The following is a 20,151-nucleotide window of genomic DNA, read 5'->3' as shown; positions in this document are numbered from 1 at the left end:
AACAAGAGATGTACGTGGTTATAGAGTTTTTTTTTATTATTGCACACTGCCATTGTTTTCCATTTTCATAAGATTCAATTAATGTAATCATTTTAGAGTGTCTCTCATCATTACCTCCCATCCTCCCTCACTCGTACTTGAAGCAAGGGGATCTTCTGCAAGACATGTGCTGGGATGAGGAGCTGGCACCTCGCTCCTGGCGCTGACAAAAGGAGGCAACAGAAAAAGACAGGGCAGCTAGAAAGGATCAGAATTTTTTTCTTGGCCTTTGGTCTCTGGCCTTTGTGGACTAGGAGGCTGGCACCCTGCTGGGTCACCCTTGGGCCCTGCTCACCCTGTCCCTGGCCCCAACCCGCTGCAGCGCTGGGTGACAAAGGGTGCTGGTGGCACAGCATCTCGCTAGGTGACCCAGGATATGGGCATATGGAGATACGGGGATATGGGAATATGGGGATATGAGGATATGGGGATATGGGTTGGTAGTTTGTTTCCAGCCATAAACAGGCACAGGGGTGGCAACACCATCCTTCAGGCTGCAGAAGGCCAAGCCCTGTGCTGGCATTTCTTCTAAGATCAAAAGGGAGGAACGCTTCTTATGTAGCTTTAACATTCTTCTACAGAGAGTCTCGTCCTCTGCCCCTGTTAGTTTTCTGCTTCTGTTCCTTACTCTTAAAGCTGTGTCTGTAACAGAAGGCTCTCGGACAGCTGCATCCCCATCTGAAAGCCTGCTGGAGTTTGGGGGTGTCCCCACCTGACCAGCTCTGCAGCGCAGACCACCTGGAATTTTCCCACATGTTATACCTCAAAGCCCTCAAAAAGCAGGGGATTTGCTCTTCGGAAATTTCCAATAGCAGAATGCAGAGAGCTAGTCCTGTCCCCGCGCCGTGCAGAGGGGAGCCAATTTTCCTGTACAGCAGAGCAATGCCGTGCTTCGAGCCGCAGGAGGAAGGCGAGAGGGAAGAAGCCAGAGAGGACGGGCAGCATGATGGGCTGGGGTTTTGAGGCAGGAAGGGAACCCTATAGATTTTGTTGAGGGAAAACTTACAGCAGCGAGCATGGTAGTGGTCCACAACTCAATTTAAAGCAGTTCCAAAACTAGGAATTAAAGGGGCTGGAGGGGATATGAAGCTGCAGAATGAGGCAGCCCAGTATTAGTGGATGCAGCTCTGTGTCTGTCAGGGTCATGAATGATGCATTTGCAGCAGGACGGGGAGCCGTCCACTGTTAGAAGGAGACAGAAGTAAAGATCATCCCGTGTACAATATAAATGTAAGTTGTTATTACTACTATTGCTATGTCAGCCGTAAACTGTTCCCACGAGAACAGAGATGCAACATCATTGAGAAAGAATGTCTTACTGTGAAATGGGCAGCAGAAACACTGTGGCATTATCTGCTGGGTAATGAATTTACCTTGGTGACAGATCATTATTCCCTCCTGCAAATGAACCATATGAAGGACAGGAACACAAGGATAACTCAGCAATACTTGCATTTCACAGCCTTCTGAAGTAAAAACATAAAAAACAAACAAACAAACAAAAAATAACAGATTTAAATGTAAGGATACAGAAGCACGGCACGTCAGGAGACCCATGGCAGGAGGTTGGAAATAGATGATCTTTAAGGTCCCTTCCAACCCAAGCCATTCTATGCTCTATGATTGCCTGTGGCAAGATATGAGGAAGAAAGCAATTTTTTTTAGGCCTATGCTAACATTATACATGAACTTCAAAGGCTTAGATTTCACCCCACCTAATGTTAAGCATTAAAATGAGGCAGCAGCTATGAACCTAAAATCCTAACTCTCCCTCTATAATCAGTGGAGATACCAGGTCTTCTGGGAATTCATCTCTTTTCTGAGTTGAACCTCTGGGAGGTTTGGAACAGAGATGTTTCAGGTTAAGGCTGTAATTTCTCTGGACCTGAGATTCTGCTGCTAGGGGAAGTCATCCTCCCCTCTCCCACTCATCCTGATAAGCCGGGAGGAGACAAAGAAAGAGTTGGGCTGCAAGAGCAAAGGAGGGTCTAACAGGGCATGCTGATTTGGTTGAATGATTTCAGCAGGGTAGAAGAGTGGACAGTATAAATACCACCCACTTGTATTTTCTTCTTTCTGTTTTTCCCTTCACGTCTACAGAATGGGAGTTGCTTAGATAAATTATCTTTTAGAGCAGTGTTTATGTGCTCTGTGGAAGAATGTGTCTAGGGATGGGCATACTGGCAGGAAGAACTTCCTCCTCAACTCTTCCAGTGAAGTTTTGTTCTAAACGGCCCAAATGCAACCATTATTCAAAAGTAAAAATGTTCTGTTCCATTTCTTGTTTTCATTCTTTTGTGTGTCTGGGGACTAAACTGCTGTGAAAAAGAGCCCATTCTCACAGGATGTCTTGCCTAATTTTGCAGACGAGAGAGGTTCAGCTTTTCCAATTACGATGAGATAAGAATCTGAAATGTTGGGATCACATCCATCCTGAATTGAACTCTGAGTCTTCCAAAATCCATCCATCATTATTTTTTCTTTTATTTCTGTATTTCAGTAATGCAGGCAAAGAAAGAACAGAGAAGAAATGGATGTTTATGCATTATAAACCATAATTGATGGGTTTCCTTTTTACCTGAGTTGCTTTAGTTTAATGTAAAGGTCCCTGTGAATGGAATTCCTTTTCCATTTTCGTTCTTTCTGCCTGCTTGACTGTCACTCATCAGCAAAAGATCTGTCTTTCACGTAAAGTCAGTTGTGGTACCAAGTTTACATGTGGAGTACTGTTAAAACACACCTGATGGCTGTCACAGGGAGGATGATCCAGGCTGGTAAGCTTGGTCCAAATCTGAAGTAGTAGCCCCTGTGCTGCCTTCAGATTGTCCAAAATACATCCTGATGGGACATTGGACATAGGGACTCCACCCCACTGCCACGTTTCTGCCTTCCTGAACATCACACCATGCCACAGGAGACTGCTGAGATGGAGTAAGAGGGTCTAGAGAGGCAAGCTTTTTACTGCAGAAAGAGGACAGTGTAGGCTCAGCTGAGCAACGTGACCTCTAGCAGCAGATTCACCTCAGGTCCTCACCTCTGTACCTACCAGGAGTGTGTCAGAGTTGCTGGAGGCAGCCTCCAGGGGCAAGATGTCCCATCACTGTCATGTCAGCTCCTTCAGGCATCTCCCCTAGAGCCTCTGTATGTGCCACACATGGGATGAGAACATGAAATCAGATACGGACTGAGAAGGTCCTTCTCCACCCTTTCTGTTTACTGTCTTAGTCTTAAATCCCTCAAAATACACTCAGTTAGTGAACTCAGGGGCCCTCTTTGGGCTACAGCCTGAGCAGTTTATGCAGAGAGACAGAGAAAATAGATTTGGTCCATGTTCTGGCCTGACCTTGGCCTGAACCTGAGAAAGTGAATGCCCCCATCACACCAACATGTGTCTGTAGAAGTACAGTAAACACAAATGGGGGTCACTGGCCCTCTCTGTCGTACAGTCCCAGGCCAGGAGTCTAGAGTTTTGGGCTGTCCGCCCAAGTACTTGTTAATAAATGTCCATTCTTAGCCTGTAAAGGAATGTAGACAGGGCATCCTGCCCTACAAAACACAAACTTAGAATAAAATAGAAAGAGTCTCAGTCATCACACAGAGACTCCTCATCCACCAGTCTCTTCCCACTGGACTTCAGCAGCTAGTCTGGGACTTGGCTGGGAGTTATCCACTGCTGCACTGGGGTTTCTCCCCTGCTGTCTCTAAGTGTAGTTGCCTGCCTAAACCCAAGTCTAGGGCTTCATTTTGGAGCCTTGTTGTGGTATCTGAGATGAGACTGCCCAGGCATGAGGGGAGAAGTTGGTGAGGTTCCCCCCACCTTCAGCAGGGATCTCTCAGGGCGGCCCTGACAGAAATTCAGGGGCCTGGTGATGTGCACGGTCAAGGACACAAAGACTGTACAGGGACTAGGCAACATCTTAGGCTTCCTCAACTTGACTGTATTTGAGAAGAAGACAGTCAGCCTGCCTCGGGCTAAAAGCTATCGCAGTTAGGAGATGGTTGTTCTGTGTAAGGAATGGAGGAGTAACAGCCTTCTGCAGAGAAACCTCCGAGCGATATAAGGGAAGGAACAATAAGTAAATACGATTTGCATAGGTTTTATTGTGAATGAAAGTTTGCTCACTGGTGTTGTCAGCAGATAAGGTGCAAGAAGCAGTTCCGAGGGAGAGGAAAGCCCATGCGGAAAGGTGGAGCTGGCTGATCCTGGGACTTAGCTTCCATGCCCCGAGTCCCGATTTTCGAGTGCATTTATGCTATCTAATCTCCAGCAGATATTTCTACAGCTCCCATTATCGTGGTGTCCAGCCGCAGTCTATTCAAAGAGTGTTGGTGTGAAGAGAGAGGGGTGCCAGGAAGGCAGAACGAGAGGAAACAGCTGATGGAGTCACCGGGGTTTGTGCCTGCATCGCCCAGCAGACGGGCAGGAAAGCTGCCGCCCTCGCCTGACCCGGCCCCGCCGGCTCCTGCTGGACGCTGGGCTTTTCTAGAGAATTCTGCCACGTCCTGTGAATATGTGGATTATTCCTTTAACTAGAAACTGGAATGTAAATCTTAAAAAAAAAAAAATCACATGGGTTCGGACTCTGTCGGCGCAGCTCCAAGCCATGTTAGTCTGCAGAGTGGCCTTGGAGGATACTGTTAGCTTCCCCCAGCCGAGGGAGGGGTTTTATGGCTCCTAAAATAATTACAGCATCACTGAGTCGAGTTGTATAATTTCTTGGCAATATACTAATTAAAACTAGGTATTTACACACACCGCTTATTTAAACTTAAGACATATTTAAAAGAACCTGCATACTTACACCACCTATATATCATGGCGTTACTGAGGACCACATTTTTCATGCAGATTGAATTCTCAACGTTGTTATTAACATAAATGAGCCCACGGTTTTATGCTCAGGACTGAATACTTCCAGTGCATCTGAATCATCCTGGTATTTCATTTCACCATCTAATATTGTTTTTAAAATTCTACATTTTTTTTCCTCACCGTATTATGGCAATTAGAAATGGCTCTGTGTTTACTAGGAACAGAGAGTCCAGCCGAGCTGAGTGTTTATGTGATGAATAGTGCTAAAAGAAAAGTCAGATGCATGTCGGCACTTATCAAAGCTGTTCTGCTGCTCAGAATGACTGTTCGTGATACTTGTTTCATGATAAACTTCCTCAGAACATGATGTTACTGGAAAAAAAAATCCACTCTGAGAAATACGCAGGTGACACAGTTGAGTCAGCAGCTTGCAACAGTGACACAGGCTTACGTTTATAAAAATCCCCACTGAACTTTTGTCTTCTGCATGAGTATATCGCTGCCTTAAAAACTGTCGCCGCAGAAGCGTCCCGTTTCTTGTGTTCACTTGGTAGCTGCTTAACAAAAATCTTCCCACCGCCCTGATGAAGAGATAGATTCCTGGGCTTAAAAGTCCTGATAGTTACAAAACTTTCCTCTCGCACATGTAAATCACCATAGAAATGTTGTTATGTTCAGTGACCACTGATACCGCCGGGGAAAATGATAAACATGGAAAAATAGCAGGCCACTATGGAAACCAGAAAATCCTACCTCCCGGACGAGGGGGTTTAATTATTGAAGTTGCAAGCGTTTCCCCATGCACAAGCATCTCAGCATTCATAGGTGGAAAGTACCTCATGCTGTGTTTGAAATATCAACTGGATTTAAAAGAAGGCTTTGTGCTTTGCTGTGGACCTTTCTTAGCCTCCTGCAGATGGTCCCTATTGCTGAAAAGAGACATGACTTGTGAGACACGGAGACCTCCATGCTGTTTGTCGTGCTGCTCTAATCCTGCTTTCCACCCATAAAGGGCTTCACTCCTTAAGCCCTTACCCTCTTTCTCCTAAATATTAAAATTATTTTCCTGAGTGTCATACCGTATTAAAGCAGAATGAAAATGGGTTTAACAATTGCTGGCATGGGGCTTCTGTACAGCATGTGTGTCACAAATCATGTCACTTTTCAGCAATAGGGCTGCTGCCAGCGGGAGGCTCAGAAATGCTCATGTTAATCAAAAATTTTAATTTCAAATCAAATTGACAGTTTACACATGGTGAGAAATGCTTCTCACCATGTGATATTTCAGTATGCTACACTGGGCAAAATGGGTGCACTTTCCTGTTAAGAATTTTGACTGCAGTATCTGCAAATTTATGGGTTTCAGTGTATTGGGTATGGTGAGTGGTTGATCTAAGGGAGCCCCTTGGAGAATAGGAGACAGAAGGGTTTTCATGCAACCTGGCACTGGTGAGCCGCTGTTGGCACATGCTGCTGGAGAAATGACAGGTATTCAATAAACATCAGTATGGTTAAGAGGAAGATTTAAAGGAGGGAGGGGCTGCAGTGCTATAAACAGGATTTGAAACAAATGTGCTTATTTCAGTCCGTGATTAGTCTGAATACCTAAGTATTCCACACCAGTTTCTAAATATCTTTACATTTATTTTCACACTGATGTTCTACACACAACATCAACAATAATATTTATGGCATTAACACTCTAGGCTAAATTCTAGCTTGAACTGGTGTAAAACCAAGTAGGCTCTGCATGTCGAAGCACACTCCATCAGAGTGAAGACCAGAGCATGGGTTGTGCTTATGGCATGTATGCATTTGCAGTGTCGTCTCCTGCAAGCCCTTCATTCTGCAAGCAGCTGTCTTGGAAGTCCATGGGTAAAATCTGGAGGCAAAATTTCGGTTGATCCATGAGTAGGAGTGAGAGGAGTAAGGACAGTTGACAGAGCGTGCGCAGACTGCCTCATACAAACTATCCATAGAAACCAACATTTTCAGGCTGTACCAGAAATATGATGCTGACATCAAAATATGACCAGCCGAGGAGAAATTATCATTGCATTATTCTCTGTAGGAGGATTTTCAGGTCTCTGGGGGGTCCTGAGGTTAATGGGATACCTATCTATCTCATGACATTGGACCTTTTGTCTGACAAAGGCCTTACAGGGGAAGAGGAACAGGGAGGGCAATAACCATCTCCTTGCACCTCCAGTGCCTGCATTAAGGCTCATCTGCCAGGGCAGCACGTGCCATCAGCATCCTCAGGAAGCTGGGGAGCACCGGGTGCTGTCCGTGGGCTCCTTTGAACATGGAGCCGTGCTTCAAGCTGCGAAGCCTGGCTGGCAATATTGCTGCAGACCTTGGAGATCACAGCTGTCATTGCTCTTGTTACCAGGGTTGATATGAAAATATGAAGATAAATAACTCCTTCATATTATTATTTTCAGGGAGGCAGGCTTTTCCTTTTATTACTCTTTTTATTGTTGGATGCCATAAATATTCCATAATGATTATCCCAGTATAGATTTCATCTTTCTTACTTTGAAAGGCTTTTGAGGAGCACATTATTTATAAGCTGCCAAATGAGTATGACCATTTATAATGATTTTTCTTCTTTTCTTTAGTATTTGCTTTTTGGATTGAAGACCTGAAACAGAAATATGCTAATTTAAGACATCTGTTGTTTTTCAAACTATAGGCCCCTATCAGTATTAATGTAGTTAATTTATTTATCTTATTGTGTATATGGTAGCGAGGGAGATTCTTGGTTTTTATCGTTATATCAAAAAATTGCATTTAACTGGTTTCTCACCCACATCAGTATTGAAAAGTACCCTACAATGCTAGGAGTCATCAGAAATGAAAAACCACACCAGATATTGTAGATCTTGGAACGTTTTCTGTTGAGCAAGGTCCTTAAACATAAACTTGAAGGGCTTTCAGTGTTTCAAGAAGACCTTTGTCTTCAAGGGAAAAGAGCTATCCTTGTGTCCTCTGCTTGGACAAAACCTGACATGATTGATTCCGATCTCTGATCGGTTCATTAAGAGTAATAAGTTGCCATTAATTCCACTGTCTCTGCACTTAGATATAAAATGAGCTGTGTCTTCTAAGAGCTGAAGCTGCTGTGGATCCACGCAGGTTGTGCTGGTGACACAGCCAGTCTGGTACCACATTTCCTCTGGTCCACGCTTATTAACTTTCAACCCAGACTCTGGAGCTCCATATGACACATATTGAAATAATAACAAGGCGTTGCTTTTATTAGGGACTGCTGTGAGTGAAAGGCTATGCACAGGGAGATGTTACCTGTGTATTTCTGTTCTGATTCACCTGTGGATAACGCCTGTCATCGTGGGGCAAGTGGGCTCCCCAGTGAAGGCATCTCCCAGCGCCCAGGTCTTGGTCCCACGTGGCCCCAAAGTCTATGCAAGCTGTAGGAACAGAGCTGAGCTGGAGCACAAGCACCAGAGGTGCGCCCACAAAAGCTAGAAGTGGCTCACAGTTTTCCTGTCTGCTATCTACAGACCTTTTAGCTTTAAAAAGGCAAATAATTTAGCAGTGGTTTTGCATATTGTGAAGGGTTAACAAAACTTTCATTATCACACTCTATTAAGCCAGGACCAGGAAACAATTTCTAATCAACACTCTGATCTGGGCAGGGATTGTGCAGTCTTTTGTAGGAGGCCTCAGATCTGTGTTCTCTATTCTCACATGCTCACTTCCAGCTGTTGTCATTGAAATCCCACATAATCTCCCCGGGTCAAAGGGCAGTCATCCATGACTGCCGCTGTTAGGAGGTTATGCTGATTTCTGTTGTCAAATATTGGCCCTTTTCTCTTTCAATCACTCCCATTCTACTTTTTTTAACAAGAAAGATCCAGCCTAGAATTGTATTACATGACTTTAAAGTCTTAAAAGTGTTCCTCTATTGTACTGACACGACATGCCCTGGACGGTCTAATCCATTGCTGTGGGCCACAAAGAAAGTTTGGGTGCTTCTTAAAACCTCCGCCAAAGCCAGGTAGGCGAGCTTGAAAGAGTAGCAGCATATGTGACATGTGGCCCAGCATTTATTTCATAGGAAAATGTGTGATTTATCCAAGGTGAGCTATTGCTGTGGCATTAAAATTAAATTGGAAATAACAAGCCAAAATACAAGTGGGAGCATTTGTCAGAGAAAAAAAAAAAAAAAAAAAAAAAAAGAGAGAGAGGTTTCTGTATCACCATTAATGTATAATATCTTGCTTAACTCTTCTATAAAAAGCCCATGAAATAAAAATGCAGTATAATTTACCATTCGAGGTTTATCATGTATGAATTTGAGGAATGCATTTTGTACAAAGCAATTAAACTGAAGCCATTGTGCCGGCTCTGGAGATCTATATTTGGGGTCTGTTAGTAAATGCAGATTTCATTACAGTTACCCGTAATATCGAAGGAGCCTGTGGCCCGTGTACAACTCACGGTGTCTTCCATCTAGCTGGAGACACGCTCGCTTGGACAAGGCTTTGCAGGCTGGGATCGACAGCCTCCTCAATCCCCGCATGGGTTTTAAATACAAAGCGAGCGGGCACAGGCGCTCGGGCAGCGTCTGGTCGCCGCCCGGGGTGTCCCCGGCCACCCACGCTTGCCCCGGAGGAAACAAGGAGGTGGACGCTTCCCAAAAGTGAGGTGCATCTTCCTCCCTGTGCGTGCACATGGCACGCGAGCACCGTGCCAGTTTGCCTGCGGGACGCGGGGTTGGGAAGCGTGCTTCGTCCCGTATGCCCCTCACCACATCCGTGCTGGGCTTCTGGAAGGGAATGCAGCCCCTGTGGCTGCAGGGGCTGGGTCAGCCCAGGCTGGAGAGCCTCACCTTCCAATTAGGCAGAGCATTAATGTTAGGAAGGTCTTGATTGAAGCGTGTATATTCTGTCTTTTTTCCTTTTGCTGGAGAATGCAGATTAGGGCTAACTCTGTCGCTCGCATACTCCTCCGCAGTGCAGCCGTGGAACAGCTAATCTTTTGGGAGTCCTCGGGGTGATCCGGGTTCCCTCTGATAACGTCCTCTCTCTCAAGGCCTGCGTGTGCTGTGTGATACAGACATTAATTTTCAAATCAATATTATTGCTCCACATTGTTTGTGAAACATGGGATTATCTAGATAGGGGATAAACCCAAAAGGAATCAAGTTGCACTTTGAGCAGAGAGGGCTTTTCTTTTAATCAGGCATTTGGTTAAGATAATAGGCTTGAGACCCTAATTGATTATTACTATTTTAAGGTTTTAAGATGGCTATATATAGTGAGATGCTGAACATGAAAAAGCCTTTAGAAATGGTTTCACTGCTAGTTTGGGGGACCTGTCCTGTTATTTCAAAAGACTGAAAATTAATCAGTCTCCCACCTTCCCACCCAAAAAAAAAAGTGTTCTCCAAAGCTTAATGCTTGGTCACTTGGACTGTAGTGGAAGAGAAATAACTGGATTTGGACTTTTTCATCTTCAAAGGTTTAATTCTTCCCCATTATTATTTAATTTTAGATTTAAGGAAAACAGCTGTATCTCTCTTTAGAAAATACCTTGCATATTTATGGTGCAATCTAACTATATTATCATAAAAATAACACTGCTGGATTACACAAGGAGACCTACTGATTAAAGAACAATAATACCTTGAGCACCTTGAAAATATCTTCTGATATTCAATTAAAGAACAATAACCCAATGAACTTTAACCTATAGACCATATTCAGACTTTCTACATAAAAGTAATTGCATCAGTCATGATTTTCTCAAGCTACAACACAAGCGGTTGATTGGTAGATCAACGTCTGAGACTCCTTTTTACAGCATTAATTGGGAAAGCAGACAATACTCTCCCTGTAAACTAGATTTTAGGACGAAGGTTAGTTGCCTTTGTACACGTTTACTCATTGAAATAGGAATGTTTGCTTAATAATTCAAAACAAATAGCATTAGACAACAAGTCCTAATCCTGATTTCTCCTCTGCCAGTGTAAATTAGGAGAAAATTAGGTGAAACTTTATTTGATCAGTGTAGAAAGACTTGTTTAAAATTTCTTTGAGATCAGAATTAGGCTCCAGCAATTCAAGCCTTTTCTTCTGGCTTCTTTACTGGGTTCTAAAAGAAGAATATGTAAATCACATTATGAATTTTCTTCCCAATTAAAGCGGTCATCAAGTTGTGGAAAGACGTTTTTCATGTTTTACGTGTTAGGATAGTATTGCATCGTGTTTGTGCACTATATTAGATGTGTTCTCTGGTAACGGCATGTGTTTATTAGTTAGTATCCTTATCTGCTTTATTTCATTTGGTCTTATTAGCTTGTTTGTTTTTTTTCCTCTTGGAGGAAAAAAGATCGTCCTCATGAGCCAAAGTGAGGTCTTTTGTAATGACATGACTACTAGCAGGGCCTAGACTTGGGCTGAAAGCAAAGATTCAACAATATATTTAAATACCTGCTTCACTTTGTCAGCCCATCTTTCTTTGTCAGCCCAAATAAACCTGTGCTTTAGTCAAACACGTGAATAAAATTAAGCACGTGCTGTAGCTGCTTTGCTGAGTCAGGGCCTGCCTTAGCTATCCAGGTGTCTTAATTTATACCCAGAATTTCAGTGAATGGGCTCTGTTAGTTTTTTATAACGCGAGTAAAAATTCTCTCATCCTCATTTTGAACACCTGCTTTACTACCGAAATGTGACTGTCGCACAAAGCTGCAGAGATAACCAGATCATATACAGCAATTTCAATGTCCTATCTTTGGGATATTTAGCAAAACTATCACAGTACACATATTTCAGTAAAGTGCTGTATGAAAAGTAAATCTTGCAAGCTTTCAAGATGTTTAATCATCTTTTCAGTATAGGAGGTTTTTAATGCTAACATCTGCATATGTAATTGCTCAACTTTACCTATTTTCTTCTCATTTGGAGTTAAGCGGCACAACCGAATTGATATGTTTTTGCATTTTGACCCTTGTTAATAGGCACAAAATGTTTACTTCACATATTTTGTCAATCCTGCTAGTGCCCAGCCATTCTTCTTTTACTTTACCTCTTTATCATGGGTCTCTCATTTTCTTCTGGCACTGTTATCTCTGCTCAGCAAAAACTGCGGTCTAAGGCCTGGATTTTGCAATCTGAGCCATACAGGCAAATCTTTAAACTTTCATGGAGTTCTACTGAACTGCAAATTCGGAGACCATCCATACATCAAAATGAGCTCAAGACACAACTCTTAGCCAAGGGCACCGCTTTTGTGGGTATCAAGGTATTATTAATGATTGGTGAGACAAGTCCCTGATTTCCTAATGTTTATAAGTAAATAACAAGTGGGAGAATTGTGAAATTCCCCTTTCATTTGTGAAATGTTTATTTTCAGTATTGAAGGATGAAAACCTAATCACTCTAGTTGCGTGCTGTTGTTTAATGATTACTATTACATGAACACACATAAGGAATGTTCCTACAGAAATACGTGGATGTTTCAGGTACACCCAGCAAAATAAGATTTTATGAATAATAACATTACCAGGCCCAAGCCAAGTTAATCAACTTTTCTCATACACAGGGGGAACCCGAGAGTATTGAAAATCATTCTACTACATTTTCATGTCTGGTTTTACGTGGGTTTGCTGGGGTAGGGGAACGTGGTTAGCCATGCTACAATCACGTTTTTATTGCATGATTACAAAGAGCTCCAGACTTTCCCTTTAAAAACAAGCCAAATGTCTTACCGTAGCTGGGATTTATTTTTCACTTACACACTTAAATTTCACCTTCACTCTGAGTGCGATAGGAACCTGCCTGAGCAATGCAGGTGGAAGTGGACACCGGAGCAGAGCCGGTATGGTGCGCTGTGAAAAAACAGCACGTGACAGATGTTCGTAGTATTGCTGAATGCACTTCTGGAAGTTGCTCAGATACTGTCATGATGAGCACAGTATGAGAAGTTATATAGCATAGACTGGCTTCCCTACGAAGGGCTCTGCGGAGTAGTAAGCATCCTGGCCCCGATCCAGCAAGGCACTTAAGCATATGCTTAATTTTAGGCACATGAGTGGTTTCAGTGAAGACCTAAGAGAATTATTTTTAATTCACAGATCATTTAATTCAATAGGCAGGTCTGCTGCAGCATATGAAAAGTAGATCTTCATATTAAAAATACTTGGGAAATTGTCAATGAACAAACATTGTGTATGGCCAGCAACCATTTCTAAAAAGCAGAATGATGTAGTCATCACCTTTATTACGGTAAAACACAAAGCAGATGAGGCAAAAGCATTTACAATTATCTGAGAGGTATTTCTAACTGGAAAATAAGGAAAAATAAAAGCTTGTAGGAACATTTTTTCATTTGAAGTAGAGAAAAATTTATTCTCTTGCTGTAAATAAAAACCTTGTTTGCAGATTGAGGAATTTGTTTGTGTTGAATTTCAGCATCAATTTCAATATTTTATAGTACATTTATCTACAGCTGGAGCATGACAGATTTGTGTATATTTATATGTTTGTGTACATAATACATATGTATATACACATACACAAGGATGCCCAGAGATATACATATACACAGTTTGAAAACTCATCATTATTGCTGAAGTATAAAAACATGCCTGATGCAGAAACTTGTCTCGAGTCTGTTAGCTTAGCAACTGCGTTCATCTGGCACCGTCGGATTCTCTCAGAAGCAGGGAAGTTTGTCCATGCAGGGCGCAGAGCTGAGCGAGGGCTTGGCTGGAGACTGAGAGCTGACCTCCCTCCAGCCCTCATCCACCCCCTCCCCAAAACCTTCCCTGTCTCCTGCTGCCCCCAAGATGCGTCTCTTTGTGTAAGCAGAAGTGGCAGCGGGCTAAGTTGCTTTTGAAGCAACTCCAAAAGAAAGGCAAGAGGACAAACGGGCAGCTTGTGTTAGTCCTGTGGCTCAGTTACGGGAGGGTGTGCAGGTATTGCCGGGGTGAGCAGGCTGTACGGTACGATACACCGAACGTGAGGAAATCGTACTGCACCTGACAAGCAATTAACAGCGGAGCAGATGGCGCCCCTGCAAAACATTCAATAATATATGTGCGCGTGCTGGAATCGGTGGCTCTAAGTAGGACAACCTTAAAAGGTACGCCACTTATCCTGCAGGCAAGCAGGACTTTACGGTTCTTTTAATAATCTCTTTATCCCGCGATTTCTCCTTTGACCCTGATTTCAAAAGCGGGAGGTCAGCCTGGCCTAAGTGCAGCCCGCTAATTGAGGGCCAGGCATGTCCCGCGTGAGCCGCGACAGCCCACGCCGCGCACTTACACTGGGTGGCAGCCTGAACGCTGCTCCTTTTGTAATTGATCATACCCGTGAAAATTAAATGAACATTTGGTGGTAGACATGTTTTCAGAGAAGAAGGAAAATACTGTTATGTAAAGTGTAATAACATTTTGATGTGTGGAAGCATTCCTTGCACAAGGGAGGCAAGCGTGGAAGTGCACACCCTGCTTCCTAAAGACAGTCCGAAGCTCAAAATTAATGCTTTTCTTATGCAGAGATTTATTTTTCTTTTCAAAAGCTTGTTTTAAATGTTCGATTGATTTTTTTTTGTAGTGGAAATGGCACTAATTTAATTTTTTTAACCGGCATCTATTTTAAGATTTCCCTAGCGTAACCTTAGAAAATGAAGAGTATATCTTTAAATCTTGTTTTGTTTGAATGAATGGGTAGATAATCCTGATCAGATGTTTCTTTAGAGAATAATGTTTAAAACGATTATGGAACTTAGCTGTCCTGTCTGTTTCCTAGGTACAGTATTTTCATTTCAATTGTGAAGTCATTAGGGGTCATCCAAGGTAACCGTTTATTAAAATAGTCCTCTTTTGTTTCAGATTTCCTGTTGAGATGCTTTAACATGTAAAAATCTCCCTGCTGATGTGTCATGTTAGCTTTCCTAACCTCTAGATAGAAACCACAAAGCAGCCTACATAGCTGTATGACTAGTTACCCACCTACATAAACAATAATTACTGCTAAGTGGGAAATTAGATGTCACATTTTAAGTCTAAATGCAAGTAAAGTATTTGAGAATACTGTCATTAAATGCTTAAAGCTAATCGCAGTTCTCTCACTCTGTTTGTTTTGTAGGACATTTGGGCTTCCAGGACAGTTTTGTCACATCAGGTGTTTTCAGTGTGACTGAGCTAGTAAGAGTCTCACAAAGTAAGTATTATCTTGTGGCTGGTTTATGTGGTTTCTGCAATCCCATTTTTTTTCTTTGATTCTTATCGTGCCCCTTCCCCAATTCAGAAACAGTGTCTTGAAAATTGAGAGTCTCTTCTCCCTGCTTCTCTCCGGGGGACAGTGTTTATGTGTCATGTCTTTTGCTATGGGAAAATTAAAACATATAATGAAAAAGTAAATTAAAAAATAATAATAATTCTGCAAACCTATGTGTGCAAGCTGATAAGCTTATCTGGTACCGAAATGGGCAGGCTCTGTATCAGAGTGCAGAGATACATCTATACAGGTCAGCTTGCCAGTGGATATCCTACAGGATCCAAGGACTGCAGTTCTACCAGACCTGTAGAAATAACATCATTTGTGTGCTTAAGCCAGGAATTTTCCATGCTGCTTTTGCACACTGTGTTCATCTGTGCCGTGTGTACGTGTGCCTGTACAACTGCAATTTGATGAACTTGTAAATAATGCCAACAACTATACCAGCTTCAGCTGTGATACCTCATTGCCCAGGGGCATGCATCCTTAACTTCACAAGGCCTGTGTTTTCCCTTAACTGGGTGGAATTCTGTCTTGTAGAGGGATTTGTTTTTTGACCTTTAAAGAATGCTAATACCCCAGCATGAATGACACACTGCAGCATGATCATTACAGGCTTGTCAATACTCACTAACAACAGTGAATTAAGAGTACCTGTCACCACCCTGTTCCATTGATCAAAGGTGCATTGATTGTATTTTGCTATGGCATAATCCGGGTAGTCCAAGGAGAGAATATGGACATCTCTTGCAGAGAGACTCCTGCTAAAGCAGAGCCCTAGGTACTAGTCCTCTGAGGATCTTCTCTGCAGCCATGCAGTAACATTACATTGTCACCAATTACCACTGCTCCAGGAAAGCCACTCAGCTATGTGTCCCTTTCAAGCCTTAGTAACCCATCCATTTATACAACCAGTGATAAAAATGGGTATAACAGAACGTGTGCTTGTATATTGGCTCTCAGCATCCAGTTAAAGTTCTGGGGCTGAAATCTTAACTGGCACAACCCAGCAGAGAAGCTCTGTCTTTGAGTCAGAACACAGTTTCTGTAAGGATTTTACTGTTTTATTTCCTCTTTGGAAAGGCTGCATTTTATAGTCAAAAATCAGCTGGTAAATTGGCTTTATAGTCAAATATAGGATGCTACAAGAAAAGCGTGGACAGTGGGAGACGTGGATATCAGAGGTAGCGCACAGGAGAGAGAGACAGAAAAAGCTTGAGGCAGATGTTTCTCCTGAGTTTCCTTCCCTGACAACTGGTGGGAGTTTTGTCAGAAGGACAAAGTCGGGAAGACTCAGAAGCCAAGCAGAGCTGCTGAGTGCGCAGTGCATTTGTAAATCAGCTCACTTACTGAAGTGCTCAAATAGGGGCTTTGAAATCTAACTCACTGCACAATGTGCTCTGCCTTGCTGGTACCTGCAGCCATGGTGGGCAAAACCAAGCTCTCTCCAGCCTTTGGAAGTCTCCGTGTCATGTCACTTTATTTCGGCGTGACAACACAAGGCTTTTGAAGCCCAAAGGATTCTCCCTCCCCCTCTGTAAGGCATCCCGCTGCACCACAATCTTATCTTCACTGTAGGAGCACTACACAGCAGAACTGCCTCTGGACTTTGTCAGCCGTGCTTCATGTGTGCAGAGAGAGGACAGGGCAGCTAGAAAAGTGCACCGGTTCAGGACTTACAGCCTTCACAGCCATCCTGGTCCCAGCCTCCCCGCGCATTTGGCATTGACCTCAGGAGCGTCATGTTTCATGCTTGTTAGTTTTCCATGATATTTTGTTGTAGCTAAACTAAAACGTCATGCAGCAAAAATCCTAGCATTCAACATATTTTGCAAACAAAGTATGAACTGTGTCTGAGACATTCCCTCTGCTTGCCATCGAAATGCACCACCTCCATCAGTCAGGGTAATTGCACGCAGCAAGAGCAGGACAGGCATAAACTTCATCTAAAATAAGCAAGGAGGTGTTGGTAGGCAAAACAAAAAGATTCAGCTTTCATCTGTTGTAGACGTGGGGGTTTGCACTCTCTTTTTCATGGGATCTTTAATAATCCTGGGAGGTCAAGACCTCAGTTTTATATCCTGTCCACAAGCCAGCACCTCTACCAAAAATAGTGTCCCCAAAGCATATCGGGATATCACTTCAGAACTGACTCAGAGGGAAGAGTGCCAGCAACTGATTTAGCTACACTGCTTTTGATAGCACCCTGGATTTTCCTTGGAGATGCCCCAGACATGTACTGACCAGCCGTAACCTTGTTTACTTTGTGAGGTCTGAGAAGTCCACAGCCTGACATGCCGTGGCTACCCAGTAGGATATGTTTAGTGTAGAGTCTAGCACCAAATTCCCAGCGAAGTCAGTATGAATTTGCACGCTAATATTCAAAGGATAATTTAACATAACAGAGCAACAAAGTAATTGCTGCATATTTGCCTAAATTGGCATGTAAGGGCTTTTAAAGAGTGTGCTTTTCAATATAACTCTTGCTGGGTGGTTTATGTATTCCCGTGTCTTGACTTGAGACCAGTCCATGGGTTGCCTTCGTGCTGGGGATCTCAGCTTATGAGCAGCCATTATCCAGACTCACCGGCAGCTATTAAGTGTGCAGTTTGAGCAATCAAAATGTCCTCAGCCCATTCTCTTGTTTTTACTTTTGAAAAAGTCATTGCATCTTTAGAAGCCACCATGGCTGGGGATGCAGCAAACCTTCCTGTCCGTATTGGCTCTCATGTTTAGTCTCTTCTGTCTTCCTGTGTGCTCCGTGTTTGCTTTACAAAGAGGTTATCTTTGTGTATGCCCATTGCCATCATTCTTACCATGCTTGTTTTTGATAATATAATGATAGAAAAATGTGATTTCCCACAGTTTTAACTGGCCTGTGGCTTGCTGCTGTTATCTAAAGTTACGATATGAAATACTGTTTGGAGGAGTTATGTGCCAGGTTTATTTAGTAAAGTTCCCAGAGTTCTGCGTGACAAGGAGTCGCAAGCAATAGGCAGTTGTCTCAGTCATGCAAATTTGGGGAATTAATTAATCAAGCAAAAGGTCAGCTGTTACCATTGTCTATCTTATCTATCAGTGCTGATCATCACAGTTTCTATGAGCTATTGAACCAGTCTAGACTACTGTGGTAACAGAAACCTGCTTTCTTTGGTCCCACAGATGGAGATTTGCTTTCAAAATGCTACCCAGCTACTGAATCTTGCAGAGCCTAGTAAAACTGAAAAAGTAGATCATACATGTTCATCTGAAAAGCAGCTAGTTCCCTCTCCATGCAGTCTGATGTGGATGTTGCAGACCAAGCTGTCAGGTCTCTTATGTTATTAGCAGACCAAAGGTGTGACCTTCTTTGTAGGTGTTTGTTCACCCCAGATACTGAGGAGACCCCTTCAGATAATGGAGGCTTCATTCTTCCATCTTCAGGGAGGTTTGAGCTGACACCAGAAGCAGAAGAGTTAGAGCTGTACAGGTTTTGTGAACTGAACAGCCAGCTGTTGACCAAGTAAAACCTTCTCCCTGTCTACCCTTGCTAGCAAAACACTCCACGCAATGGGGGCAGATAACTGCATGGCACTGGAGAATGCCCTCTGCAGGAGGTGCTGGCCTGGGACTCGGCTGCTGCTCTGAGTTTACAGTCTGGTTGAGCAAGAGCCCATGCTTGGCACAGGCTGGAGCAGAGAGAGGGGCACGGGGGACATTATTCCCCTGTTAGACTGAGTCTGCACCATGTGCTCTTGTGCAGAGAGCTGCTGGGAAGATCTCCTCCCTTGGAGGTCCTTCAGGCAGCCAGATAAACTGCACTGCCCAGGATGTGAAGAAAGATTTAGGATTTATGAACATTCGCTAAAGCCAAATGAAACATATTTGTTTTGTGCTGTGTTATTTGTCAAAATGACATCATTCTTCATGCTGATAAACAAGGGAATTCTGACTGCACCCTGGACAGAAAATGCCACGCTTTGAGTTTTAAGACGTTAACTGCGTGCAGTAAGGAGCTGTACAGAGCAAGTGGGGTGACTTTTAATCCTCCTAATGAGCCAGTGAAACCACAAGCACACAAGCGTACACGCAGTTGCTTACCACTTCTGTATAAACACAGAAATGGTTCCGCTAATTATCCTTGAAAGTTATGCTAATTCCACAGGTAAGAGGTGATTTTGTGGCCAAGGCATTTTGAAAAGCTCGGGATCCTGCAGCACGGCGGATGCTGGCTGCAGCGAGCGCCAAGCTCACAGGCAGCCTCTCGCTGTGGTTAGCAGCTGCTTTAGCAGCACCCGAGCATTTACCCGGGGCACTGCCAGCCCTGGCACGCAGCAAGGCAGGAGCTGGGAGAGCTCCTGAGCTGCCTTGTGGTCGCAGGGGCCCAAGCCGTCCTTGCTGCCACACAGGCACACAAATGCTAGAAATGAAAGTAACTGCTGCCACTCCGGGCACGGAGTGTGGGTGCGATGGAGGAAACACGACTTCCTCACACTTCTCGTCGAGTGGCCAGGCACAGCCAAAACAAATTGCAGGGAAAGTCCTGCCAGCCCCACCGCGCACGGCGTGCCGGCTGCAAGGTGTGGGGGCCTGGGCCAGGCAGCGGCTGCAAGGGGCCAGGGAGGACGCCGCTGCCTTCCCGTAGGCTGGCAGAAGGAGAAGAGGCTCTCATCCACAGACCTCCCCGGTGCAGAGCACGTGTGGGAAAGCTGGGGCATCGTAAAACAGCTTTTTCTTAAACAGCAGCCTGTATGTTTTCTGCTATACTAAGCATTACAGTAGTGAAGGCAGTTAAAGTCAGCAGCATGAAAATTAACATTCAAAAAGGTACTCTATATTCCTTAGCAAAGCACTGCTATCCAAAACACTCTGTTTGGGCTTGGTAAGAGAGGAAGAAAAAAAGATTATAATAAAAAATAGACTGCAGGCATAGAGTGAACAGTTGCCGTGACCTTGCCTTTTGTATGCCATTACACAATTCAATGGCAGTCCACTCAAACCTTGCTCTCGATCAATATCCTATTAAAGCAGCACAAAAAGTCTCTATAAACTTAGTGGTTAGCTATGTTT

General features: G+C 43.6%; 1 protein-coding gene across 10 annotated transcripts in view; it reads left to right on the top strand.

Moving 5' to 3' along the window:
- Positions 1-20,151, top strand: part of NFIA (nuclear factor I A) — a 248,632-nt gene that overhangs the window by 144,619 nt on the left and 83,862 nt on the right. For 9 of the 10 annotated variants that reach the window (XM_084291332.1, XM_084291335.1, XM_084291340.1 and 6 more), the window contains one exon: positions 14,971-15,045. The exons of the other annotated variant lie outside the window; for it this stretch is intronic. In XM_084291332.1, the coding sequence (XP_084147458.1) occupies positions 14,971-15,045 (75 nt within the window). The remainder of the gene's footprint in view (positions 1-14,970; positions 15,046-20,151) is intronic. 10 annotated transcript variants of the gene reach the window in all.

The sequence above is a fragment of the Netta rufina genome (genome assembly GCF_964035555.1).
Source record: "Netta rufina genome assembly, chromosome: 8".
In the NCBI taxonomy this organism is placed as follows: domain Eukaryota; kingdom Metazoa; phylum Chordata; class Aves; order Anseriformes; family Anatidae; genus Netta; species Netta rufina.
Note: the sequence above shows the minus strand (reverse complement) of the source record. Positions and strands in the feature narration are given on the sequence as shown.